We start from the raw sequence: 14,154 nt of genomic DNA, 5'->3' as shown, positions 1-14,154 counted from the left end.
CTCCTTTTTATGGAAATATTGAATTTGACATTGAGTTCATCTATTTTCTCTCCTCTCCGTGGTTGCCTTGGTTTAAAAAATCCTGACAATTTTCCATTGGTGTGAAGACTCGGATCCTAATTCATATTTTGGTGAATGTACTGTGATTAAGAATATAACAACATAATCAATCAACACAAAATTATGAATTTATCAAGAGAAAAACCACTATACTTTAGCAATGGACATATTTACAATGCATAAAGGGAGTCTAAAGGGTTGGTGATGGTCATACCTAGGTATTACTCTAACATTCTCTGTCTCCATTTACAGAAATGAGCAGAAAGTTCACCTTTTTTTGAGCAATGTTATTTCTTTGTTATACTCATACAGCTTTAGAAAAGTCAGGGATCCTTTTTTGAAATTTGCAGAAATTTAGTGGTAAAGTAGTGTACATGAGATATAAGAGATCACCATGAACACCAAACATTTTTTCAAATTCGGAAAAGAAAATATTTTTCTTTTCCTTCTGATTGATTAAATCAACCTTTTCATTTGCCATAAAGCTTGTATTCCAGGACATGAAATAAACAAATTTGCAAGAAAACATAAACATTTCAGGTGAGAATGTACTGAGATTTGATAGAACATTTTGGATATTGCTTGAAGCAGCTACATGCCAAGTTCAAAATCATTACATGTATTTGTTCGGCCACCATTCATACCGCTAGTGATTAACTACATGTAGGGTCTGAACAGTAAACTACCGTAAGCGGGCCGATGTGTGTTCAGAGCAGATTTGCATTTACACATATTCATTACAACAAAATGATGCATGTTCATGTAGGTCCCAACAAGTCCCAACCGAGACCGCATTTTGATTTTTGATTTGGATAGGGTTGCCATGTACCAGTAGATCAATTTTTTTTTTTGGGGGGGTACCCTGATAAGAACAGAGCTGGACCTCGAGGGGAAAAGCTATTGAGGTATAAAGGGAGCCTGGTTGGGATGCTGAATCGGATTTTAGTGTGACATCCAAGGGCTTAGAAAAGGAAAGGCTAATGACTTGTAGTTGTTATGTAATAGTAGCAGACTGCAAGAATCAGGTACTGACTGCGTCTTTCACCTTGTGGCTTTCCCTGGATTCCCGTGGTATGGTATATGATCAAATAATTAGCAATGAAAAGGTGCTTACAAGATTCCAGCTAAAAGCATAGCTCTGAATTTTGGTACAGTGCCTACATATATGTGATTGGGGTTTGGTACCAAAAAAGACATTGAAACTGCCATGTCCTATTTGGACAATGCTTAAATTATTAAAGGAGGATAATATTGTAATCCAATATTTCAAGAAAAAGGAGTCATACATGACATCATTGGCTACCAGACCATGCCAGATGATGTTAGTGACTATTGAGAATACCTTTCTTACAAGGAAAAATTATTCCATCCGTTGTGGATGCTGAATTGTATGAACCTGTAAACTTTCATATACAGATAGGGAGAAAGAGTTAAAGTTTTGAATGATATCAGGCCACAAAAAGAATGTTGGAGTTGATGTCAATGCCAAGACCTCATAACACCTCCTTCAAGTGCCCCCTCCTCCTCTAAAGAGGAGAGTGGTAGAAGCCCTAGTGTGACAATGTGGTATGGTATAGGGAATGTGAGTTGATGGGCAAATATGACCATAAACCAAGAATAAAACATCAGGATGACATATTATGAACTTTAAAGAAAGCAGTTATTATGTAATTAAGCTTGTTTTTTGGTTAATGGTATTTTACTCTTCTAGATCATGCAAAAAATACTTTCAATGTTGAGATAAATGTTGTATTTTTGCACTTGTCGTGTCACTCACGTTTTGGATGTCGTGTCACTCACGGTATATAGGAGGGTACCATTTTCCATAGAGAAGGTTTGATTGATTTTGACTATATGTGTTAGATAGGTACACTATTTATGTCCATTTACTGGTACTCACAGTACTCCATGACAACTACTTGGGCACGAATCCAACCATATGTGTTAGTGGTCAGAAACCCATGTCCAAAATTTGTCGTGTCACTCACGCATCGTTTTTTAATCATATCTACTAAACGAATTGTTAAATTCAAATCAAACTCACAGTGGCCCATGCCAGTCCTACATTGTATATAATATAGTAGTCATGATTGATTCATAACCTTTAAGTTTGAAGATATGAGCCCTTAAACCTCTCCGATTGTCGTGTCACTCACGTTTGAAAATGACCTATTGTAAAGCTGTGACTAATTGAAAAAAAATCATTGATGAGAAATATTTCTCTTACAATATACATGAATGCTAGTAATTGGCAAAGGGTTTGTTGGCAGTTTTGATAAGGGATTTTTTCTCTTGGATTTTTTAAAATATTTGAATGAAAAATCCCAGAGGGGAATTTTCTCTACTCACTGGGAATTCCCTATGGAATATTCCTTCATAGGCCTATGTATGATAGAATTAAGTTCAGATACATGATTCCTCAAATTTATTTTTAATTGTCCTTTTTTACTGGATTTTAATTACAAAATATGTGGTTAAGAACAATATTAGGGGTGAAATGTATAACATCAATATTGATGTCATTGTAAGAGTAAGGGGGGGGGGGGATAATTACCCTTTTTTTCGAAGGAACTTTAAAAAAATCAAAAAAATCTGATTTAAATAAAAAAAATCTGATTTAAATCAAATAAATCCGATTTTTTTGATTTTTTTTAAAAAATCAAAAAAATCGCCAACCCTGCGTACCACTATTCTTTGTACATCTTGTTTGTAAATCGTGCTTGCTGTTATTTTACTTTGCTTATTTTGTGGTAATATATTAATTGTTCTATCATTGTGAATATGAAATGATTGAAAGAGAATTAAAGAATTGTATTGCTCCCAGGTTGTGTGGACTTTTAATCTCCGTATAGACACACTCATAATGGTAAAGTAAATAAATAGTGCATAAAGCAAACTCAGATTGATTTACAAAACAATGATATTTCCTTCCTTTTTGATCATAAAACCTAGATTATGCAGGCCCCAAATCCAGTTTATTTTCTCTTTTCCAGCATTTTATAGCAGGAGAAAATCACAGAAAATATGCTACAGAATTAGAACAATGTATAAAAGGGGGAAATAAACAAAAATAAGTTTTAGAATAGTATATTTAAAAAAAAATTGTAAAAATGAATAAGTGAAATAAGACAAATAAAAAATGAAGAAAAAAACAAAGAACAGGAAAAAAATTGAGAAAAAAACTAAAGAAAATGTAAGAAAATGAAAAGACAAAATTATCAGAAAAATGGGGGAAATTATTATTATTATTATTCAGTAGAAACATGTTCTTTAATCAGGCATATTCAATGGGAAGGGGTATAAATGTTTTTATCACTGTAAAAAAAATGACGGACAAAAAATAAGAAAACGGCAAGTTATCTGGAAAAAACAGTGAGAAAATTCCTTCCCTATATTTGACAAAATGAAGGGAAAAAATTCACATTTCATATCAATAAAATGCCTTCCCAAAATATTTACTTCCTTAAGAGTGGTTTAAGAAGTCATTTATAAACAAGAAAGAAAGAAGAAAGAAGCTGTCTATTCAAGACAGCTTCGAAAATAAACCAAATATCAACATACATACAAATGCACATGTGGGACTGTGATGTACTCACCTATGTGTTTTATGTGTATTAATGCATTTGGAAATCGGTCTTTTTGAGTCAAAAGAGAGGTCATAATTCCTCCTTTTAATGCTTGCAAATTATCAGGTTTCAGTAATATGGACTGTAGAAGGGCATTTCATTGGTGTAAAATGTGACTTTGATGTAGATTTTCAAAGTTCTGGGGAAGATTTCTTAGCAGTAACATTTCGCATCGCAGCTCCCTGAGTCTGAATAGTCTGCTAGCGCACAGCCAGCTGCAGTGGTTTCACGCATGCAAAGCTCAGCCAGACAGCCGGCACGGCCGGCTGAATAATAGTTACTGTATGCTAGCGGTAGGCCTACATACTGTCATGACTGTGCAATCTTTGTGTGTGTGTATTTGTGTGTAGATTAACAAAAAAGGCGCATGACGAATTGACTTGCAATTTGAACTGTAGAAAGTTGATAAATGCATGCAAAATCGGGAGAAAAATTGCGCTACTTTGAAAATTATTGGTTGCCCGATTCGGGCCACCAAAACTTAACATTTTTTCAATAATGGTTGCCCGAGATGAATTTTTGGTGGCCCCGGGCCACCGCTAATGTCGAGCCTTGGTTTATATATCATTATGAACCCGGCAGAGATAGAGACATGGTCTATGGACAAATCTGTACGTACATGTACGTAGGTTTTTTTATTAGTGCGGGGATCCTGGTTCGAAACTCGTTGATTTTTTGGGGGGTTCGGGATTTTTTTTTTTTATTATATTCCTTCCCCGTTCCTACCAGCTCTTTTTTCTCTTTTTATTTTCATGTGAGATTCTATTCAGTCCTGTATTTATTAAATCTTACTTCTTAATTGCTGCTTTTGATTTTCAAGTTCTTGATTAGATTCTCTACTTACATGTATATTATTTGGGCAGCGACTCACTCACTGACTGGAGTGGAGCAACACAATGACGACTGCAGTGGACAAAATCGGTCTTTACAGTCCACAATTCAATAAAAACGGGCAAAGGAACACAGTTCTGATTCACGTTTGGTCTGAAGTTGTCGAAAACAGAAATTGAATATCACATTACATGAAGAAAACGGTAAATTCGGAAGATATTGAACAGGTCAGTAAGGTGATTCAGTGCATGATGCACAGAGAGATGATGAGCTCGTCGATTGTGTGACGTCATTATTCTCGACCGTTTTCGGCTGCGTGATTGTCAGTCTGGGGGGCTGAGAAGGGTGTCTAATAATTTCATTTCTTGCATTTCCACGACATCTATAAGACTTTTTAGTAACATATTTGTGTATAAAAAGACAATACCTTTCCATCCATATATAATTTGTCTATAATCATCACTTTCGTGAATTTTTTCGTGTGTATACTTTAATAAAGAGACAGCTTTCTGAAATGCTTCCATAGGATAGGTGTTCTGTGGAAATTACCAAATAGAGCTCTGTTTACATTTACAAGTATTTCTTTAAGAATATTCAATTTAACCTTTAATATTCTTTTTTTATGATAGAAAGCTTTTGAATGGTTTTATGAAACCATGGACCTACATGTATTACAACTGGACATTCAACGAATCCCCTCCTTTGATTTGATTTTCATTTGGGCATAAAATTCCAGAGGATTGGCGAAATTTGATAGGATTTTTTTCTGATGATCAGACGACAATTGCACAATATCGACAGCATGAAATAATGTATTGAATTCCGGAAATAAATTGCGCATTGCATTATAGATAATGCAGGGACTTTCCCTGATCGCAGCGATCGAGCTTACGTGACCTCATCTGGTCGAAAGAGGGCCAGAGATCGAGCGGTGACTGTTATGGTCCAAGAAAGGATTGAGTAAATTATTGCCCAGGCGCTCGTCGTAAAAAAGTGCAAAGAGAAAGTTAAGTGTGTGACAGCAATTTTGACAGCTGGAAACTGGTGGTGGCCATAAATGCTCTCGTTGAATTTACATTTGTAATAGGTCCATGATGAAATAGCCTTCAGAAGAGTTCTTTGAGAACAGTTCGAACGATGTTTTCAGATGAACTGCAGAACTTGTCACAGGAGTCAATGTGCCATGAATAAAAGCTGTGGTTTTAGGTGATTAATGGTGTGATGAATCTCATGAACTGTATCCCTGTCTTTTACCCCCTGTTCGAAATGTTAATATGGCACTTGTTGTGGTCTTACATTATGTTCGCATGCTTACTAATCTTTGATGTCATGGTGGTCTTGACAAGAACCTTGGAAAGCTTGTTCAGAGATTTAGAAATTTTAATCATCAGAAACTTCATAATTTATAATTTCCATGTCTGCTTTAAGTGAGTTCAAGTTGATCGAAGAAATAGCATTTAGTACAGATACACAAACATGTATGAAATTTACTAATTGTTTGCATTCTACTTTGAAACAGCGATGTGTCAATTCATTTTTAAGCCTATATAGCAGGGGTGTGAGTGTTCAGATTTTTTGTTTTGATTTTCAGGTTAATTTCCGCTTTTTGGGGTTTTCCTCTGTACAAAAATATGGGAGGTCTTCATATTTCAGACTTTTTCAATACTCTTCAGCTTTTTTCAGATCTTTTTATTTGTGACCACTCACACTCCTGGCTTATAGATACTTCCAGACAAAATGGTAGGGGGAAACAATGGGATGTATATAAATTTGTCACTTTTAGTAATTATAAAAATATTGAAGTTGATAAACATGTCTTGATCAACAGTGAAGGAATGATAATATTTAGAGAGAAATTGCTGCAATTTTACTTGATAGCAAACAAGTAAAATAAGAACTTCCATTGTTCAAATTACAAGCAATAAAATGAGTTAGTTTGCTCATTTATGATCGGCTCAGTCTATGTAAATATTAAAATGCAATATTGTTCTGGAATCAATAAATCCCCTGCTGTGCCAAGAACAAGTACACCTTTTTTTTCTTTTTACATAAATAATCCTTTAAAAAATAGCCTACATCTGTATATGTACAGTAAACAATTTATTTGTACAAAGATGAGCTAGAAAGTTACATGATATTACATGTAAAGTGCTAGCATGAGAAGAAATGTTCAGACCTTTGTACAGTGTTTTTATATTTTGGTAATGTATGTTCCGAACACTGATTCTTATCTCTTACTGTAGAATGTGATGTGTAAATTTCAGATGTACTGTACAACAATGGAGCTAACTAGTACAACTGTACTGTATTTACTAACTTAGTCTCTGCTAGCTCCATGTATTTACATTGCTGAGAGCTGAGTGTACATGTACATGTCTCCTAATAATTGACTATTACATGACCATGGTTCAACTCCCAACTCCCTGGTTCAGTGGAAGGTGTGCATATAAAAAAATACAAACACAGACAGTGTTTATACATTAACACCAATGATCTCTGATTATTACATGTCTATTGCCCTTTTTACACAGGATTTTCTTACCCCGGACTATCGCTAGCCCCGTACTATCCTTAACCCCGTACTATTTTTTTCTCCTTTTCACACATGCCAAATTGGTATTGCTAACCCCGGATAAGGAATGCTTGCTTTTTACACACAAAACTTGCTAACCCCGGACTAGTGGTTTTTGTCGATCATTCGTACATGTAGTACAAGTGCTTCACTCGTACACTTTTTACACACGCTACAATTTCCTTAACCCCGTACTATAGGTGGGGCCAAATTGCCATTTAGCCCCACTTATAGTACGGGGTTAAGCTTAGCCCACTTTCGTTTTACACATGCGATCTTAACCACGTACTATTGCTCTTAGCACAGCAATTGGTAGGATAACCCTGCTTTTTTGCAGGGCCAAATAATCCCGTACTATAGGTGGGGTTAGCCCACTTTGCAAAAACGCTGTGTAAAACGAAAGTGGGCTAAGCTTAACCCCGTACTATAGGTGGGGCTAATTTGCCATTTAGCCCCACCAATAGTACGGGGTTAAGGAAATTTTAGCCTGTCTAAAAAGGGTATATGAGTATTTTAAAGAGGAAGTTCACCCTGACAAAAAATTGGTTGTAAAAATATAAAAAATAATAAGAAGTATTGGTGGAGTGCTCAAGAAAAATCCATTATTCATATGTAGAAAGTTTTAGAATTCAAGTTTTTGATTTGTGACGTCATAAACGAGCAGCTTCCCCATGTGTTACAAAAAAACTTTTTGTTGTGTGCTCTAATAAATTCATTATGGATTCTACAGAGTACATATGGTACAGTAGATGTACGTACATACAGTACATGTAGGTATGAGGGGAAGCCAGATTATTTTTAGGCTTGAATTGAACAAAATATTACAAATCACAAAACTTATTCAAATCTGAACATGTACATGTTTTATCTAATTTGTAGTACACCTGTAATTCTATTTTTTTATCAAGGCCCTGTAACACTGACCTAATTGGCTGATTTTTCCGACTGATCATACACAATAATCAATGCAATCAGTCATAGAAATCAGCTCCATGATCAATCGCTATATAGCTTTGTGAAATGGGGACCCAGGTGTTAAAAGTGTGAATATGGTATGATCATAAAGTTCTTCAACGGTTCAACCTTTATCACTGCATCTCTTTTATTCTAATGAAATAACCGATTGCCCTGCCTGATAAAAGGAGGACTCTTGTCACATCTGATCCGCCTTTAAGTCAATAGAAACCTACAAATAGAAGGCAGCCTCACTGATTAGCCAACGCCAGTAGAACTTGTGTGTATAGCAACAATGAGAAGTTCACTTCAGTCGGCCCTGATAAGATACCGTAGCCTGCACTCTACTGAAAAAAATGACGTCATTTACTGAATTTTGTTCCGCGCATCATAATTGCATGTGATGGCACTTGAGTTTGTTATCTTTCTGCTGTTTGAGATTCCTTACTACATATACAGTATACATGCATTGGATACTTTAGTATTTGTCGAGCTATGATGACACAGGTACTATGCACCTTTGTTTCTCTGATTAATAGGGTGAAATTCAACTGTGATAAATGTCATTTTGGTGATGTTTTTGTATCTTGCAGTTTTAAATTTTCTTATTTTCTGCTTTGACATTAAACTCTATAAAATGCAAGTAGCTCTGCATACAGTACACGTATGTGTAGACAGCCTTCTATAATTTGATCAATCACCAAAGTCGACACAAATTTAAGAGATTTTGCAAAGCTTGTGTTATTTACTTTGACAGTTGAATTTCATCAAAGTTTTCAAAGTCCTGTGGTCTCAAGAAATTTGAATTTTATAGCAGTGACATGTACCTTTACCTGTAGTACATTATTATTGGAGGAAAAAATTGACACTGCTCTCATACAGTTTTGATAATTGATTTTGATGATATAGGAATCTTGTGCGTATATTTGTTGTTATTTTTATCTTTACAAATCTTTTCTCTCTTTCAATAGGAGCAGTAACAACTCAAAGTGATTGAGTGACGCCATTATTGAATATACCTGTTGGGACACCTTACATCAGAAGAATCATCTCGATTGCAGACCCAGAGTTCCTCAACAATGCAAAGACATTGATAAGAGGTGTGAGGATCATTTTCCAACTTTTCAAGGAGACCTATACATGTAGGTCTATCCAAAGACAGTCAAAGAAACAGGTCTACAAGATGGCTTTATTTTTACGGACTAGAAACTGCGTTTTAGCAGTGAAGCTTTTCACATTTCTGGTAATCCTGTCCTGTGTGACGGACTTCACAGGAGCGCAGGATCCTAGTTTGGATCCCAAGAATAATAGTATTATCCGATGGGGTGAGCTGCCCCCGGTCCCCATGGCTACCAACGTTACCCCATCAGGATCCAGACCCAGTACGCTTGCCGTTATGGCAGAAGGGTTCGTGGACGTCGTTCAGCCAAATGGCTTGCCTCTGGGTAAGTAGCCTTAAATTTTTTTTTTGGCATCCCCTGTTTCCATGAAAACAATGTGTGGTGAAAGATTTTTACCCTGTTTAATTAATTCTGAGTGGAAAATGAATACTATTTTTTCACATTTTATTTGAATCATCCTTCCTTATAAATATTGAAGAATGATAGCTACATTTATCATCAAGCTTCAATGTTACAAAGATGAACAAGAAAACTGCAATTATTACACAATTGTTGATTTTAATTGTGAGTAATTTTGCAATATATGCGTGCAAAGGGTTGAATGATTCCTCTGAATGCTTGTCTGTGCATTTAACCATGAAATTTCAACTGATCACCAAGTTTTGAAATGATGAATAGTTGTAACATGATAAAAAGTCAGGGGACCCCATTTCTATGAATTCTGTCCATCATGGTCAAGTTACATGTACATGTATGTGACCTTGGACAAATTCAGAAAATATACTAGGAAAGATACTGTACAATATACATGTAGGCCTACATGTACTTTAATATTCCCAAGTATGTACATGTAGGTTCTATTTACATGTATAGCCCTCTACAAGCGTCCTCTGGAATGAATCTTGGATTTGTTGCCCCCAAAAAAGCTATATCATCAGCTAATTAGCAGCCTTTTTAAATCAAATGTTTGTTTGAAACGATTACAACACTTTAGGCTACCTGTTTCTTGACATATTTTTAAAATCTAAAATAGCATTTTGGCTTGCCTAAAGGCTTTACACGACGATTGGAAAAGAGTTTTATTATATCTTGATTCTTTTTACAGATCTGTCTTCAAAAATCATTTAAATCACAATCCAATATGATAATCTACATGTAATTTTTTCCACCATTACTGTGCATGTAAATGTACAGTAGTCCTTGCTTTAAAATTCAAAATGAAGTTAGATTATCGTATTCATATAAATAATGGATTTATTGAGCATTACGTTTATATGATGTATTGTTGCTATGGTTACAAGGTACAGCGTGTAAAGCAGATTATATTTCAGAAGGATAATCATGATTATTTTTGTTTAAATGTACCTGTATATCCATGTAGATGAGTAGCGTAGAAAGGAAGTGGAAGCAATATTGTGGAAAATATCGTGTTTGATGAGTCAACTTTAATTATTTATGCAATGGAAGTATCTTTTCCAATAAATGCAAAACAGTGGCTGGCAAGGAAATGATTGTGATATTTGCAGAAGCATCACTTCTTTTGCAACGTCCATCTCAAATTAATTCAATACAATTGCAGAAGTATTGCCACCTGTTTCCTTTTCATCTCTCACTTTGAATTTCCTCTTTGGTTAATTTGTTTTGGGAGCAATGACCTGCTCCTGTGTTTAAGCTGTCGCACTTCTGTCAAATCATCCTTCCTTTTTGCTAAACATTTTTGTATACCATGCACATGTACATGTATGTGCATCTATAGATCTGTACATTGTACATGTACATGTAGGTTGACTTGTACTGTGTGAACAATTACATAGGCACTTTTCTGAATATCAGGAGTTTATGAATTTTCCATCCAAAATTGCTTATTCAATAATGATATTAATCAGCTTTTGAATTTAATAATCATCCATTCTTGGAAATTTATTTTACACGTGACAGAAGTATAAACCATTGGGAATGCATTATTGAAGTAAAGTATTTTGAATAGATCTTGAATAGAGATGCACTTCAAAGTGTTTTCATGATTTTTCTGGTATCACAATCCAATTTGCTTCAAGTCTTCTGGGCCAAATATGCTAGTAAAATTTGTGAAACAAAATTATTCCCTGCTTCAATAGATATTTACATGTTTGTGAACAGAATTACCAACTGATGGAATTGCATGCACTTTTTGTTATACAATGAACATGTAATGGAATGTTTCCTGGTCATTGATTTTGATTTTCAAGTGTAGTAATCTGAAGTAATCAATAACAAACAACTATTGCGACAACTAATGTTGCATCCATTTTATACCGTACTGGTAAATTTGAATTCTGGAAATAAAGGAGAGGGATTTTCCCTTCCTTTTTACCAGGCCCATTGTGTAAATTACTTGCATAATCTTTATGTACAGTGAATGAGTAATATATAAATACCAAACAGTGTTACATGTACGTACAGCTACACAGTGGCCATAACATACTTGTACATTAGGATAGAGTAGTGTATAGAATAGATACAAATAATGAGACATGAGTGCAATAGTACAAAGTATTGCATGAATTTTTTATTGATATGTTATTCAATGAGGTGAAAACAAAGCAGCTATCATTTTAGTATTAAAGTTGAATATAAGTTCAGCAAATTCTTAGATAAGTAGCATAGCACTTTGAATTCTTTGATTTATAAAAAAAATAGAATAACTGGAGATATATAATTCTGGATTGCATCAATAAATCCCTAGTAAATATGTGCCACAATATCTCTTGAGTGCGTGACTTAAAGTTCTTGTTATACATGTACTCTTCAAGTGTAAACTAAATAGTCACAAAAATATTAGAAATAAGTAACAAGTAGGATATATATTAGGCACAGTTTAAAAGTAAATATCATCTTTAATTATGATGTCACTTGGCCACATAATGGTACAATGTAGGCCCTATATTTTGGATGGTACTGTGACATGTGCAATATGCATGTTGTACATTTACAGGCCTATAGCCTAGGGTGTACATGTAGTTGAATTGTGGATATTTGCATGTTATTCTGCATCATTTTATAATACTAATAAAGGTTTTCTTGAAATTTGTCATTAACTTCTGCCCTTTCCTCTTTCATTTCCCCTTTCCCTCAGATTACATCCAGTTTGCTCTAGAAACAACTGTCTATAATAATACTTCATACTATGAGGATAATTGGCAGACAGAAATGTGGAAGGTGAGACAGGAAATCTTGAAAATTTTCTGAAATGACATAAATCTTTGATACTTCTACCTCCATGTGAACTTTACAAAGAAACTGATAAAGGGCCTGCATGTAACAGTTTTTTTTAAACAAACCTCCCCCCCTCATTTCCATTTTTGGGAAACCTAAAAAAATGATTACAATTTCAATGAACAATTGTTCATTATTTAATTTATTGAAAGCAATTTTAAAAACAAATATGGAGTTGTATTCAATAATTGCAAGTTTGAAGTAAAGATCTGACAAGGAGATCATGAAACAATTCAATCTAATTAAATTTATGAAAGTCCATAAAGGAAATTTATTTTGGGATTTTGATATAGAAATATAAAACATGGTAACATTTAAAGATATAACTGTTATAAATGGAAGACTGAAAAGCGAAAATGGTAATCATAAAGAAATGTTATTTCATTACAAAAAAAGAAGAAAAAAGAAAAATGTTTCTTATTTCTGATATATTAGTAGCCATACCTGGTTCAGGCAGGAGTGATTGTGTTAAAAGTATTACCTGGTATTTTCATGCTAACCATAATTGCAGGGGCCGATTGCAGGAAAGAGTCTTTGCAAGGAATGTCTTTCGTGTCGCTGATTTATTATGACGTGCTGTATGAAACGCCTTTTTAATAGTTTGAAAACATGTTTTTATCCGTTTATATGAACAAATGACATTGTTTATTACTGATGTCATATTTTATGTCTTTACATAAAAATCAATTTTAAAGTGAGCTATAATCAATTTGTGAAAGGAGCCTCATACAGCACGTAATGAATCGGCGACACAAAGAAGGTCCTTGAAAGACCCTTTCTTGCAATTGGCCCCAGGTATTTTTGTGAGTAGAAAAGCACCTGTGGTCCGCTGTGGGATGCTTTACGCTGATTTAAGTAGCAAAATGGTATTATTATTGGAAGAAAAATCATTTAGTGATTTGGGCAGAGGAATGGGAAGTCTTTGGGTTTTCAATATAAAGTTTGGGCAAGGTTTTTTTTTTCAACAGGGCATACTGCTACATTACAGCATTGGAAAAGAAAAGGAATGAAAAATGTCTAATGTCATTGAGAGGGGCATTGAGGCCAATCAGTAGGGCGTCCACTGTCATTGCTATGGCTTTGGTAGCAGTGCATTAATTTATTAAGGTCAAGTCCACCTCAGAAAAGTGTTGGTTTGAATCAGTAGAGAAAAATCTGACTAGTATAATGCTTAAAATTTCATTAAAATCAGATGGAAATTGAGAAAGTTATGACATTTTAACATTTTGCTTATTTTTTACAAAATAGTTATATGTAGTCGCATGCAAATGAGAGAATCAATGATGTCCCCCTTTCACTATTTCTTTTGTTTTTTCTTGTTTGAATTGTACAATATTTCAATTTTTACAGATTTGACAATGAAGGAACAACTTGACTGAACCATAAAATGAAATTCCACATGTTCAGGAAGAAATAAAACTTTGTTTCACAGGACAATGAGGAAAAAAATAAGAATATTTCATATTTAATACAAAAAATAAAAAACAAATAGTGATGTCATCAGTTCCCTCATTTGCATCCTGCCTGGGATGTGCATATAACTATTTTGTGAAATTAAGCAAAACTTAGAAATGTCATAACTTTCTTAATTTACATGTGATTTTGATGAAATTTTCAGTGTTATGCTTGTTGGATTTTTCTCTTTTTATTAAAATCAACTTTTTGTTGGGCTGAACTTGTCCTTTAAATAAAATCTATTCTGTATCAGTTATTCTTCACATCTTGGGGCAGGCAT

At 34.4% G+C, this 14,154-nt stretch overlaps 1 protein-coding gene across 4 annotated transcripts in view; it reads left to right on the top strand.

Moving 5' to 3' along the window:
- Positions 1-14,154, top strand: part of LOC121424800 (prominin-1-A-like) — a 108,662-nt gene that overhangs the window by 15,641 nt on the left and 78,867 nt on the right. For 3 of the 4 annotated variants that reach the window (XM_041620584.1, XM_041620583.1, XM_041620581.1), the window contains exons 2-3: positions 9,015-9,488; positions 12,280-12,362. In XM_041620584.1, coding sequence (XP_041476518.1) covers positions 9,227-9,488; positions 12,280-12,362 — 345 coding nt within the window. In that variant the 5' untranslated portion in view covers positions 9,015-9,226. Of the gene's footprint in view, positions 1-8,446; positions 8,551-9,014; positions 9,489-12,279; positions 12,363-14,154 lie in introns of those variants that run through there. The other variant, XM_041620582.1, reaches the window with a different exon arrangement.

This window comes from Lytechinus variegatus, chromosome 12 (genome assembly GCF_018143015.1).
Source record: "Lytechinus variegatus isolate NC3 chromosome 12, Lvar_3.0, whole genome shotgun sequence".
Lineage (NCBI taxonomy): Eukaryota > Metazoa > Echinodermata > Echinoidea > Temnopleuroida > Toxopneustidae > Lytechinus > Lytechinus variegatus.
Note: the sequence above shows the minus strand (reverse complement) of the source record. Positions and strands in the feature narration are given on the sequence as shown.